The sequence below is a fragment of the Rhineura floridana genome, chromosome 6 (genome assembly GCF_030035675.1).
Source record: "Rhineura floridana isolate rRhiFlo1 chromosome 6, rRhiFlo1.hap2, whole genome shotgun sequence".
Taxonomy (NCBI): domain Eukaryota; kingdom Metazoa; phylum Chordata; class Lepidosauria; order Squamata; family Rhineuridae; genus Rhineura; species Rhineura floridana.
Window position 1 is genome coordinate 149,656,283 of NC_084485.1, and position 14,853 is coordinate 149,671,135.

A 14,853-nucleotide genomic window follows, 5' to 3' on the forward strand; every position below is an offset into this window, starting at 1 on the left:
ATACAAAATAAGAGCGTATTAACTTGCATATGTCATGCAGGTTGCATGAAATTATTTTCTTGTGATTTCAAAATCTGGGTCACCCTGGCATGGATTATATATCTATTTTCATGCACAGAACACACAGTCATGGTAATAATTAGTTGAGTCTACACTAAACCAATACAAAAATGAGAAATACATTTTTAATCTTGCAGTTTGGGTAAATAGCTAGGTGTGCCAACAATAATCATAGATAACAAACTCTCTGGCAGCTGGTGTGGTCTGGATTTGAGATAGCAGCAGAAGAATTACCCAACACTGTACAAGTCCCAAGAAATCTCAAACACGTAACACGCACCAAGTGATAACGTGAACTAAAGACATCTGAGGTAGGATTAAAAATACGCTAAGCTCCTGCAATAATACAGGATGACAGAGTCAGGAAACGACTGGATCTTGCCAGGAGGAAAAAGGAAGAGAACATGCTGAGGAGTCTTAAAATTGGCTATCACCCACCTGACAGTAGGAGGTGGTAAAATCATTGGCAGGAAGATTGTTCTTCTTAGACAAAGACAGATTATTTAAGAACAACCCCAACACACACTTACGCAAACATTCGTTGGCGCTCTCTGCTGTTGCTCTTCGCCAAGGTCGGTCGTTGTAAAAAGGAAGGCACTTTTCACAGTCAGCCCCGAAGGTATTGTGTTTGCAATTGCAAGAGAGCTTTCCATATTCATTCTTCACACACTCGCTTGCGTGACCATTGCATTTGCACCTGCATGGCAGAAACAAGCTTTTGGAAAAACTATACATCTCATGCCCCAACGCAAGTCCAAGCCTCCCACACAACCACACACTAACTCACATCAGAGAGACTCCCAGGGTCTGCCTGTTCCTTCCCCCACCCCAACCCCACACCCTCATTGCAGTGGAAACTTGTTAACATTCAATGAACCAAGGCAGAAACCCAACCTTTCCCAAGCAACAGCTAAAGGTAATAGTAGGTGAGAAAGCAATTTAACAACTGGTTGTTGTTTTTAATAAAAAAAATGCCAACGTGTTTCAGAATAATTGAGGAATCACACTTATTACATTTTCAATGAAGAGTGGACAGTAGAGATAAACATCCGGTGGGGGGCTGCTTTAACTTTTTAATCTTTGCAGCCCTGGGTTCCACTGGGAGAAAGGGTGGGACAGAAATTTAATAAATAATACTACTCAATCCTGTATAGCTTCCAAATACTTCCATCTGGCCCCTCAGATCTCCACCCTTTATTATACCACCGATTTCTTCAGAGTAAGCCAATAGACGGGCATATTTAATATCTTGCTCCACAGTATAAATTGCGACTCGGGGCTTGTTGCTCCCAGCTTGAGGAGGGGCAGAGCAAAAACGGGAATGATTCAGTAGTGTGCCCTAGCATGTTGCTTGCTTATGGCTTACCGCAACAAGCGAATGAAGCCAATGTGGCTGCCACCTTGCTCCTTGCCCAATTCCAGAAGGGCAGCTAGCTGCTGACCAGAGGCACATAGGCGCAAGATTTGAAAAGTTGTTTTTATACATAATTGCTTGAATAAGACAACCCATTCCATAGTTCACGGAGCTATTTATCATTTATACATAATTTAGACACTATCCAAGCACTTTCAAAACTCAGCTGAGTCTACCCTCACAACTCTTAGAGAGATAACTGGAATTCTTATCTTACAGACAGGGAACTGAGGCTGAGCACCACTGACACACCTAAGGCCACAATGTGAACCACAGACAGATATGGGATGCTGCCATTCTTGAAAAATAAAATAAAAAAACCAGCTCCCATGATGCCATAGCACATAACTTCATGGGAGAACAATCATAATAAGATTGTATTTCAAAATTAACAAGTGTTACCTAAACAATGTGCACTACCATCTCGAGGAGCAACAGTATAGTGGCTAAGAGTTCAGAGAATGTATTGTGAGCCAGGAAGCTCAACTTATACCTCACTGATGGCCTTGTACAAGCCACTCTTTCAGCATCTCCTCCTCCCCCATCTATACATAGGAATAAAAGTACTGACCTACCTTAGAAGGTTGTTGTGAAAGTTACAATATAATGTATGTGAAGTACTCAGAACAATTTGGGAAAGAGCCCTAGAAAGGGTTCATATGATAAGCTTTTATGGCAACAACTTTTAGATGAAACAAACAAGCCAGAAATAAAGTAGCCAGAGCTGCAATTAAAACACAGCCAAATTAGTGAGACTTTTTTTCTTTTCATCTGAATGTTGCACTAGCCACAGAGATGTTAACCAGTGATAAAGTGTAGATTCTCATGACTATGTGTTTTACTCAATCACAACCTTATCACAGAGACTATTCATAAAATGCAAACAGCGCACAGTAACTATGAAAAGTACTTTTGAACTTAGTAAGCATACTGCTTGACCTGCTTGTATGAATTCAGTGCACATGTAGTTGAAGGATATGCTATGGATACTGGAATAGCCCCTGGGCCTGTTAAATATCAATTTATAGATATACAAGTTCAGTAAAGTTTTAAATTGTTCTTATATTGTTTTAAATTTTAAAATTGTGTTTTAAATTGTTTTTAAAATATGTGTTTTAAAATTGTATATTTGTTTTAATGTTTTTGATTGCTGTAAACAGCCCAGAGAGCTTTGGCTATGGGGCGGTATACAAGTGCAATAAATAAAATAAATAAAGAAAGAAATAATAGATGTTTTATGATGTCATCGTTTTTAAATGAAAAGCCACTTTAAGAAAAACTTGCCACAGACAGCTGTGTGTGCAGATAAATAAAAATCTAAAAAAGAAAAAAAGAAATCCAGTCAGAAGCACTAAGCAAATACTTAAAGAGATAATTAAATGTGGTTTATTACTTACCTGCCACCCACAGCAAAGTCAGAAATTGCGTAATAATATGACTTGAGGACTTTGGGATCATTAAAAACTTCATCTCCAAAAGTGTTCAGGCGATTAAGGCTTACTCTGATATCAGTAGCAGTTACCCATTCCTAGAAAGGAAAATAGAAATGAAGCCATAATACAAATAAATAGGAACAAGCCACAGCAAAACTCAGTATACAGTGTATATTGTACAGCTGATTTGTTCTTTGCTTGATAGATTTGTTCTTTGCTTACTGCTCATGGTTTATTGGGAGAAACAAACCATGGGCTCAATTTCAGGTGTAATGCTAAGCTGAACTACGAGTTAGATTCTGGCAGCAACTCGAGGAGCAAAACACCCATGATTCTAGCCTGTGCACTAGCCTGGTGTTTGTTCCGCTTTAAAACACAGTTATGTTTAAATATAGTTTGAAGTGACATGCAAATGAGGCCATTACCAGTGTCGTGGTGGGTCTTCCTATTCTACATTATTATCTTGACAACACAACTCATCCAACCATCAAAACTCTTCCCATTTTTATAAACATCCCTCTATAACCTCCGATGAAAGCTAAAGAAGCCTCTAGCATTTACAACATTCTATACCAACTGTGCATTCCTTTTCCGGTTGCCCATTTTGTTACTGCTCTGTGCTGTGACAAGAGCAAAAAGGAAAGCACCAAACAGACATCAAAAAGAAGAGAAACAAGCTCTGGTACTAGTTATAGATTCATTAAGTTGCTCAACGCATTTCGGAATATATCCCTTCCTCAGAGCTAAACACTTTAAAACAAACTCAAATCAGTGCACTGTGACAACCATAAAGTTATATATTTAACAGGTAGATGAGAGAGAGTTGTTTTCTTGCTTTAAAATGCCAACACTGGTTGGGAATCAAACTGAGAGCTGTTTATGTGCAAGACAACATAATGAGAATGGAGAGCGGCTTTAACACATCAACCGATAGCCATATACCTCTACATACAGCAGAGACACAGCGAGGGAGACACAAACATATATCTGAGAGGTTCTGGGGTGTGTGTATGGGGGGCACTTCTCTGGATAGGAAAAGCAAGGCAGACAGATGGACAAGCAGCCCCACTTTAGATTTCAAAAGCTTTTCATAGTATTGACAGTGCCATATCCTAATGTCCTCTGTCTCACTTTGCATTAATTAAACAAATGGTTTACTATTTTATTAAGAATACTACCTTTCTAATTCAAAATCGAACCATTCAAGGCAGCAAATAGACACAGAAATATAAATTACAATAATAAAAAAAGTTAAATTAAAATGCTAATAGATGAGCAGCAGTTAAAATACCAACAAAACCACAGGTTAATTAAAGAACCAGCAAAAATTAAAAACATGCAGGTCAAAGACCTGTTTATAAAAAAAAATAGTTTTCAGGAGGCAGTCAAATGCACAAGAAATAAATGTGTGTGTGTTTATGTGCACTTATGTGTTTACATGTGTGTAAATACCTGGATCTCCTAAAGCAAGAAGTTCCAGAATGTGGGTGCTACAACTGAGAAAGCCCTCTCACGTGTTCTCTTACCAATTGTGCCTCAGGTGAGGATAGAATTCACAGAAGGGTCTCTCCCAATGACACGTATGGAAGGAAACTGCCCATTCAGTATCCTGGTTGCAAACTGCTTGGGATTTAACAGCTGATAACCAGCATTCCTTATCATGCTCAGGAATGGGCCAGTAGCCAGAGCAAATAATGGTAACAAAGAGTTGCATGCTCCAAAACATCTGGCCCTGAATCAGCAGCCTAGATGCTGTATTCTGCACAAGCTACAGTTTCTGGACAGTTTTCAGAGATAGTTCCACATAGAGTGTTACAGTAATTCAGTCTCATAAGTAAGGCATGCATGGTAGTGGCCATGTCTGCCTTCCTGGCCACAGCTGCTCAGTTTATTTCTCTTTTGTACTCTAATCTATTTGGCAAGAACATCGTAACCAAGATCTGGAGGCAAAAGCATGTACCAGGAAGCTCACGATGATGTAGCATGCACATTGCTGAATGTCTACACAAAATTCAGGATGTTGGTTTATATTTAATGCCCAACCATAGCATGGCACTCTGGGCCCAGGCCTAGCTGGATTTTCAGGCTTGCATGTTCTCTCTTTTCCCTCACATGTAGCAATTCCCTACATCTTATCCTAGTTTAAGGCAAAATGGCAAATGATGGTTTGCCTCAAGACAGTGCTTGCCACACACAAGGGGAAAAGGGAGCATGAGAGCTTCAGGGTCCAGCCAGGTTTGGGTACATAATGCCAAACCACAGTTTAGTGTTTACATCTGAACTATCCCAGCACCTCAACTATAACAAAACAAGTGATATGCCTCAGGAATGCTAGAGGATCTTGGGATTTCTCTCTATGCCATACCCTTTATTCCCATCCTTCTAAATGGTTTAGGAATGTTTTGCAAATCTGAATCCAGGAAGTGGGGAAGAAGTTAAAAAAGCTAAGCAAATGTATGTATACATATTTGGTTTGCTTGAAGCTTTCCCAGAACCAAGTATGCATGTAGAATGCACACAATGAATCATACTTACATGAATGCTTCGTTTTAAATTCCCAGCTTCCTCTTTCCCAGAGACCCACCGCCACACAAGGGAAACCAGCATGAGTGCTCTATATAGAATGGATACCCACCCCCAATGTTCCTAGATCCAAATCTGACTTTTCTTCCCACTGTTGAAGTCTGCATCCAGACACATACTGAATCATCATTAGTGAAGCCTTCACGTTCACGACACCCACTACTTTTCCTGTTCATTTCATGCAGAAATGGTTTTCAAGCTGTGCTGATGCCAATTTGAAAAGGAAGCAGGCGAATCCCGTGGAAAAACAAATACCACGGCAACACATCAAAACTACTCGATTTCCCTTAAAAGGAAGAAGTCTGGTTTCCTTATTAGGAGGTGTGAGAGGATATAAAGTTTAACTGGATAAAAATAAGCCCCAGATTTTCGCTCCAAAGAGTGCAGTATAGGAGCTGCACTGTGGATCAGGGAAGCAACCAAATTCACAAGCTCTCTCAATATAGTTTGACTAATTATTCTTCATTACATATATATCTCAGTCTCTATCCAAGAGGCAGCAGGTCATTTCACAGCTCCCATTCATTTCAACAGAGATTGACAGGAGAACTTGTGAGGTATTGCGCCCTGTGGCCCAGCAGATCTGACTGCTTCCACTTGGCTGCCTTTAATTACACTCCGGAAGCTGTTTCATGCCGCCTCATCCTAGGGCTGCCATTGTCTGGCTGCTAGAGAACAAGGCACAGAATGCTCCTGACGAAGTAAAAATGCCATGGAGAACCTTACCAACTAATGAAAGCCAAAGGAGCCTATGTCAGAGTCATCCAGGAAGAGGAGAGAAGCCTGGGGTCTTGTTCTGGTTGTAGTTATTTACAGCCACGGCTTTTTTGTGATGGAACAAGGTGGAAATGAGACCCAGCACCTTCTTTTTTGCTGCTGAGCAGCCATTCAGGCAGGGCAGTGGAAGGAACAGCATGGACACAAATTACATAAGGGTAGGATGCACTCAGTTTCCATACTTTAAAAAAATTGTCCAAACTATAACCAATCACAGGCCTGGACTGAGCCTGAGCTACACCATCTAGAAACCCTCTGAAAAGACTTCATTAGTTGATAACTTGATTCTGCAGACAATACAAAATACTCTGGCAGAAGGAACTGAGCAGACCATCCTGCTGACTGCAGACTGGACACTGAACACACCTTCCAATCTGACTCTGGTTCTGCTTTGTCTCCAATGAGTCGCCTGGCTGAAGAAGCAACTTGTGCAGAATTTATTGATGCTTCGTTGTGGAATATTCTGTATTAAATCGCATAAGGCCAAATATCAGTAGATTTGTCTCATTCAAAGGTATTTTTCAGACAATCAGTAGATCAGCATATATTTCAGTAGATCTATCGAGATTTTAGTAAACCAGGCAATACCTGAATAGGTTCAATGCACAAACATATTTATTTATTTATCACATTTATATACTGTCCCATAGCCGAAGCTCTCTGGGCGGTTTACAGCAACTGTATATTGCATTGTCCTTTGGTTTGTCTGGAGGCCTTGTCAGCCTACCTAGTTCAGTCTGTTGGGCCTAATCGCTGTCAGCCTGGGAGTCTCTTTGAGGGTTTAAAAAGGAAGGAGAAAACTGCAGGCCCTGAAGAAAGAGATGGGGCCTGTCCTATTATATTTATCTAGACTGAGGGAATGAACAATGAATCATCACTACAGTATGGCCCCACTCATACGGCGAGTTACATTCTGGACCCCCGCTGTAAAGCGAAAACTGCTGTAAAGAGAAACTCATTGAATAGAATGGTGCGCGATGCCTGAAAACTGTTGTAAAAGCGGAACAAGCGCCGTATGAGTGGGGCTTTAGTCTAATTGTGTCTGAGACCAATGCATTAGCGAAGCGCCGTAAAACGAAGTGACATAAAGCAGGGCCCTACTGTATAAGAATTTAGCAGAACCGGGACTAAGTTCTGCTGAAGGGCTGAGGAGCAAGACCTTCAAGGGCAGAGGAGAACTGTAACTGCAGCTGTTGGAGACAGTTTTTGGAGTTCCTTGTGCTAGGACAAGCATAAGCCAAAGTCTGTATCTGACTCTGTGTTCAGGGATATTTTAGTCAACAACGGATTGAGGGGGAGTGGCTATTCTGTTTTCTTACGCTTTTTTACCCCTGTGTATGCTCCTAACCCCTTAAAACACAAGTGCGCAAACAATAATACCTTCAAGAGTTTCCTGTTTCATACTGAAAGTCTGTACTGCAGGCCCTATTGAGTGCAGTGTAAAATGGACTATTTTTAAGCTACCAGCTAAGTTCTTATCAGGCAATCTTGGTGAAAATAGGAGAAACCCAGTGTTTGAGAGGATCCAGTTTTGCAGTGCAAGTTTGATGAGGCAGCAGAAATAGACAGATAACTTTCAGGATGATCCAGTGGCCCTTGCAAAGGTGGAAGTGTCAGTGAGATGGGATTTACATTGGTGCAAGAGCCATGGGATTGTCCTGTCAGTTGGTGAACTAAGGCAGATTCGTAAATGAACTATTGCTGTATAGTAGATACGAACTACTGACTCCTATGGAGAAACTACCACTGATACAGAGAGTAAGCAAGGAGCAAAGCATGCTGTGTGTTCATTTGGGTTTGTTGTTTTTATAGTGTGAGGTGTTCAATGGGGAATTTGTGTAGTTGGAAAATCTACTTTTAAAAACCCTGTATCATTCTTAGCATGAGGAGCAACAAGCAGCAAATATCAGGCTACCTGATTGCTATCTCTTGACTTGTGGTGCCTCTCTTTTCAGTTGCAACACATGTGATTGCATTTTTTGAGGGGGTTTGGACCAGTTGTCCTTACCTTTCTCACCCATTTGTGGAGTTCAAGCTGTGAGCTGGACTAGATTGGCCATTAGCCTGATCTAGCAGGCTCTTATGTTCACTGCTAGGCCAATCCCAATCCACAACTTTCATCTCTCATCCGTCTCAAGGCAGAAGAACAGTGTGGATGTTGTGGAATCATCTTATTAAATGCAAGTCAATATTCCTCATGAGCAATATTCCTAGTGAGGAAGGACCACTTTGTTTATGCTCTCCCCATTTATTTCTGAGGTTAATAATGTCTAATACATGCATGTTTTCCTTCTCAGTAAACCAACTGGTAAAAACACTGTCTTTACTTTTTTTAAAAAAAAGCCAACCCTCCAAAAGATTTGGAGGCTTAATTTAAAATTCATTCTCTCTGCCACAGGCTCATTGCATGGTACTGGGTATATATCATTTTGGTTCATTTTCAAACAAGGGGATAGCCAATTAGCCATGGCTTACAGCAGAAACAAAACAGTAGTTCAGTAGCGCTTTAAAGGCTAGCAAATGTATTATTACATACGCTTTCATGTATTACCAAGAATGATAAAGTAGGCTGTATTATGATCATAAAAAGGTAAAGGTGTCCCCGCACTTAGAGTGCGAGTCGTTTCCGACTCCTAGGGTGACGTCTTGCAACGTTTACTAGGCAGACCATATATATGGGGTGGGATTGCCAGTTCCTTCCCCGGCCTTTTTTTACCCCCCAGCGTATGCCGGGTACTCATTTTACCGACCACGGATGGATGGAAGGCTGAGTGGCCCTCAACCCCTTTTACTGGAGACTCGACTTCCTCCTTCCGTTGGAATCGAACTCCGGCCGTGAGCAGAGCTTCGGCTGCGTTACCGCTGCTTACCACTCTGCGCCACGGAGGGTCATAATTATGATCATAGTTTGCTAAAATTGCACTGTGATCGACTTTACAGGATTGTAAACTTTGGCAACTTTGGCAACTTTTAAACGCTATTTCAAAATGTAGGATGGTGCAGGGGGTGGTGCAGATGACAACTCAGTGTGCAGAGCCTATATATAGTACAGCAACATGGATTGTACCTTGCTCGGACACCCCACCGAGGAAGTCCTTCCAAGCGGACTGCCATACACTGGATTTGCTGAGGACCTAAATATAAAATTGAAAAAATGGACTGCCTTCAAGTCGATTCCAACTTATGGTGACCCTATGAATAGGGATTTCATGGTAAGCGGTATTCAGAGGGGGGTTACCATTGCCTCCTTCTGAGGCTGAGAGGCAGTGACTGGCCCAAGGTCCCCCAGGGAGCTTCATGGCAGTGTGGGGATTTGAACCCTGGTCTCCCAGGTCATAGTCCAACACCTTAACCACTCCATATAAAGTCCAATATTTGGGGGCCTTAATATCCTGTGTCCCAGATTCTTTTTTCTTTTATTTTTAGGGTGGGTTATTTCATGATTCTAAACTTGGCTGCATACAAACACATTATTATTATTATTATTATTATCATTATCATCATCATCATCATCAGCAGCAGCAGCAGCAGCAGCAGCATTCAGTTTACATCCATTCCATGTTTCCTCCAAGTGAACTTCATGACCAAGTGGTGTTTTTAGCCCTGGTCTCTCATGTCCTAGGCCACTTACTATCCCTCTACCTTTTTTCACATTCCAGGGAAAAAAAGATTTAGAAGTAAAGTAAGCTGGGGGAGGGGAATATTCTTTTTTCCATAGGTGTGGAAATTTGTGGGGTTCCTTGTGACATCTTTAAGACTAACGAATTTAGGCTGTAATCCTGTACACACTTACCAGGCAGCATTCCCCATGGAATTCAGTGGGGGTCACTTCTGAGTAATTTATAGTTATTGCAACATGAACCCACACTAGAAATTGTGACAGCAAGGTACTTAGGCGTTAAATATTAATTTAAAAAGTGTTTTAAGTGTCCACTGTTTCTCTGCAAAGGAAAAAGTTAGGGACAGAACCAGAACAGGAATAGGGCACACACCTTTTCTCCCAGGAGAGAAGCAACTGGGACAGCAGGGACCCCTTCAAAACAAGTTTCAGTTTACTTAGGTGCTCAGTATTTGTGCAACTGCAATGCTGAAGTGTCCATGGTATCTTTGCAAGTGAGGAAGATGGGGAGAAAACCAGGATAACTGATTACGCCCCTGTGACCTCATTGCCCACATCTCTATGATTTCCTCACAGCCCCACCAGGTCCAATGACTATCAGCTGCCACTGGGGAGGGGGTGCAAAAAGAGGGGAGAGATGGCAGAGGCATCTTATAATTTATCAAGATATGAGTTTGGGCACTTCAATTTTTCCAAAAAAAGCACTGCTTACAGCGAACGGGAGACTTGGATACAAAGAGGTGAGGCATGCTTGTCACAGCCTCTGATCCAATTTCAATTCTCCTTACCTGTAAGACAGGACTATTGTCAAAGTTATAGGCACTGGGCCTGCCCTCAAGCGTTGAAAAGGCCACGTTGCCTCCTGTGAGCGGAGAGATGTCGCTGAACTCATCTGAGCAAAGTGCTTGCTGTTCATCCTCCCCAGTCCTGATGAAGAATCGACTGGATTTGCGGTACGTGTTCTCACAAGATCCACTGTAGTACTGGTATGGCACCCAAGGACCATCTTCCTGAGTGCGCTTGTAGATAGCAAAGCTCTCCGGCCGGCTGGTATGGAATTTCAGGCGTACGTATGTAATATCGAAGGCCTTTCCTATATAGAAGAAAAAGCATTGGGAGTGTGAGACCAAAGCAGCTAACAGAAGAAAGGGAGACATCTCTTCATTCTTTTCAAAGCCACTCCAATAGACATCGGGGGGGGGGTTGATTTTAAATACTAGTTTGAAAACCAGAATGAGAAGCTATGTTCGTCATACTGCAAAGTTGTAAATGGTCACCGTCTTAATCTCCTGTAGGCAAGTTAAGAAATTACATAAAGCAAACAGAGACATTTTAATACACTGGACTCTTCCTAGATGAAAATGTGCCACAAATGTTTTACACTGGTGTGGGTAAGCACTGGGATAGTAACATTTGCAAGACTGGCTCGTGTGTCAGGTATTTATTTAAAATTTCTCATAATAGGAACAGCATACTTGGCTGCTCTGCCATCATACTAAGGAAACTATCAATCACATTTGCATGACACTCTGGAGACTCACTGCCAGTTAGGGTGGACAATACTGAGACAGATGTACCAATAGTCTGACTCTGTATAAAGCAGCTTCCTATGCAACAAACACATAAAATTCAATATAAATGCGGATGTTTTAATCTATTTTAAAAAAGAGAGATCCACACAGTCTTCAAGACAGCTGATATGATTCAGGTGTGCAATACTAGAAGAAACCACAGCAACTGGATCAGAAGTGCAATGCATGCCTCCCACAGAAGATGATGTGCTCATACGTCCACTTTCCCTACAGTTGACACAGTAAAGAGGAAATGCTGGAGGCAAGCCAGAGAACTGGGACAGTAGGGCCTCTTGTGACAATTGGAACCTTTGTTAGCTCATTTCATGCCATTATGCTTAGGATCAAGGAACTGTTTTCACCTGAACTTAACCACTCTGGGAAAGAAGAGAAGAGGAAGCCCCCTTTAAGGGTATGTTTTTGGAGACAATCAAATAAAGAATAGCTTCAGGATTTACAATCTTTAACAGCAACAAAAAAACCTGTGTGTGCTCCTGCACCCCCACCCCGCCTACACATATTTCCCACCAGGTTTGCACAAATAGGCCTCTCCCTTATAGATTCTTTCCAGTTACTGGCATATCCGCAAACATGTCCAATAAATGTCTAACCAGCCATGAGAATCTCCACTTCCTAGGAATGTGTGGCACTTCAACACTTCACTACATACTTTCCTTTAGCTCAGTGGTTTTACAAACTTTCTCCCTTCGGAGAACTCTTTCCACATCAAGTTATCTGATAAGTGTGGGTTCATAGTTTGGGGGTTCTCCTGGATTCATTGCTGTCATTTGAGGCACAGGTGGCCTCGGTGGCGCAGAGTGTCTTCCATCAGCTTAGGCTCCCAACTGCAACCCCATCTGGACAGGTATAACCTGGCTACAGTAATCTATGCTCCGGTTACCTCAAGGCTGGATTATTGCAATTTGCTTTACGTGGGTCTGCCTTTGGAAACGGTTTGAAAGCTTCAGTTAATGCAGAATGCCGCTGCCCGGTTGTCAATGGGTTCAAGGTGAACAGAGAATATAACACCAATCCTGTTTCAGTTGCACTGGCTACTTGTATGCTTCTGATCATAATTTAAAGTGCTGGTTTTGATCCATAAAGCTCTTTACAGCTCAGGTCCCCAATATCTTCTGGAACGCCTCTCCCAATATGAACCCACCCAGACTCTTAAATTTTCTTCTGAGGCCCTTGTCCAGGTCCCTCCTCTTAGGGAGGCTCGAAGAGTGGTAACAAGGGAGTGGGCCTTTTTTACTCTGGCTCTCTATCTGTGAAATATGCTCCCCAGGGAGGTCACCTGGTGCCTTCATTGACATCTTTTCGGCCCCAAGTAAAGACTTACCTTTTCTCCCAGGCATTTGATAGACTGAGATAATGTTGTTTGTTACTGGCATGCTGCCAAAGCTTCCTGTGGCTGTATGGGGGTGTTGCCGTTTTATTGTTTTGTTTTTACAGTATGATATATTGAGTTTGTTTTTAATATTGTTTTAAGTTGCTTGGAGACCTTCGGGTATCAAGCGACTAACAAATCTAATAACTAACTAAATAAATAATGAACTCCAGCACACAGCAGGTGATTCTGTGTGGGGGCAGCCTTGTTTGCAAATAAGTCCACAAATGTTAATACCCCATAGAAATGTTTACTAAACCACCAGTCCATCTATATGTGGATGGGCTGAAGAGAAATATAATACAGCTTGGGGACAACCCAGACAAAGTTAAGCACTTTTCAGATCAACAGATTTCAAAAGGAAACTTCAATGGGAATTGAGAGCTTAAACTTTGCCCAGATCTGCGATCAGTTGTCTTCTAATTACAAATGCTTCCAGGCCTGGTCAACCGGATGCAATTGTTACCTTCCATACACAACCAGATGAATGGCTTTTTTCAATGGGATTAGTGCTGGACCTCACTATTACCTAGGTGAACTGAAAATGTACTCTAAAGCACATCCCCATACTCTCAACGTGGTTGTGCATGGCAGAGACAGACCATTAAAAGTGTATGACAAATTGTCTCTAGCTAATTTTTATTTATTTCTCACCTAGTTCATCACTGGCAAAGGACAGTTTGAAAACCACTTATCTTTTACAGTCCTCTATAACTATTGGGTGAACCTGTGGCCCAGTGGCCTAGTTTCATGAAAACTTCAGCACTGTCTGGCACTCCGGATGCTGCACACCCTCCCTCCCTCCCTCCCTCTCTGGACCTCCCCTCAGCAATCACTTCTGCTTCGAGTGTGTGTGTGCATGCACGCGCATGAGCATATGGCTGTCAGAAAAAAAGTTGCACAAAGAGCTATATAATCCTGCACTAATATAAACTCCACCCACTTTTGGCTCTGGCTCCACCCACCCATTGGCTGCAGCCCCCACTGACTTTTTCCTTGGGTCAATGGCCCTTAGTAGAAAGAAGGTTCCCCACCTGTAACTGAAAAGGCACTGGAAGGGAACACTCAAACTTATGACATTGCCATAAGAGCTAGGTGATGGGGCGATGGCAGGTTTCAGATGAGAAAGTGACAGAACAGAAAGAACCCTTCTTTCATTTACTCAGCAGCACCAAGGCAAAGAATTCTGCTGAAGTCCCCTGACATGAAAAAACCATTTTAACAACTTCAAGTCCTACATATGAGGGTGTTAAAAAAACTTTCTGGAAATGAAACAAATATTCCTTAGCTTCACTGTTCAAGAACATTGGCACTTCTTTTAAGAGATGCTTCAAGGATTTTTTTAGCAAGAGTTTGCTAGAAAGCCTTCCCCTACAGTGTAGCAACAGGGGACAGTGTTCATTGCTGTTTTTAAGTTTTACAGTGAAGCAGACTGGCTGTCATTCCTCAGTCTGGGTGTTTAACTAGGAAACATTTCTGGTCAATGGCCTCCCTAAAGTTCAAAACAAATTGTGTCATGCTACTCACAGCCCACTAGGCAATCAAATGCACTGTGGGTTCCCTTGCTGTCCTGGTGACATCAGAAAGAATGAACCTGTGGAGGGAGAATGAGAGAGCTGCAGCTGCAGTGCCTGAAACAGTTAACAAGAATTACAACTGTGGGAAGAGCCTTTAAAAAATACTTTAAAAAAATCACCTTCCTCTCAAGGCTTCTTGGCTGTGAGAAAAGTTCCCAGGATGAGGTGTACAGCTGTAAGCCAGCTGTTATTGTTTCACCTCATTGGTAGGACTATATGCACACACAATCAGCCTATAATCAATGCATTCTGCAGCCAGGCAACAAAGACACATACAAGAGAATGCCCTTTGCCCAACACTGCAACAGACTGAAGGTTGGATTGTGTGCACGCATGCACACATACACTATTCAAGCAAGGAAGAACATGGAGTTGTTTATGATTGGTATATCTATCATCTCAAGCAGCATGGGCTTCTTAAGCTTTGAA

At 42.0% G+C, this 14,853-nt stretch overlaps 1 protein-coding gene across 1 annotated transcript in view; it reads right to left on the bottom strand.

The window, feature by feature from the left end:
• Positions 1 to 14,853, bottom strand: part of LAMC1 (laminin subunit gamma 1) — a 195,643-nt gene that overhangs the window by 67,058 nt on the left and 113,732 nt on the right. The window contains exons 2-4 of the mRNA XM_061634068.1: positions 10,675 to 10,979; positions 2,872 to 3,002; positions 591 to 757 (exon numbers count right to left, since the gene is read on the bottom strand). Of these exons, the coding sequence (XP_061490052.1) occupies positions 591 to 757; positions 2,872 to 3,002; positions 10,675 to 10,979 (603 nt within the window). The remainder of the gene's footprint in view (positions 1 to 590; positions 758 to 2,871; positions 3,003 to 10,674; positions 10,980 to 14,853) is intronic.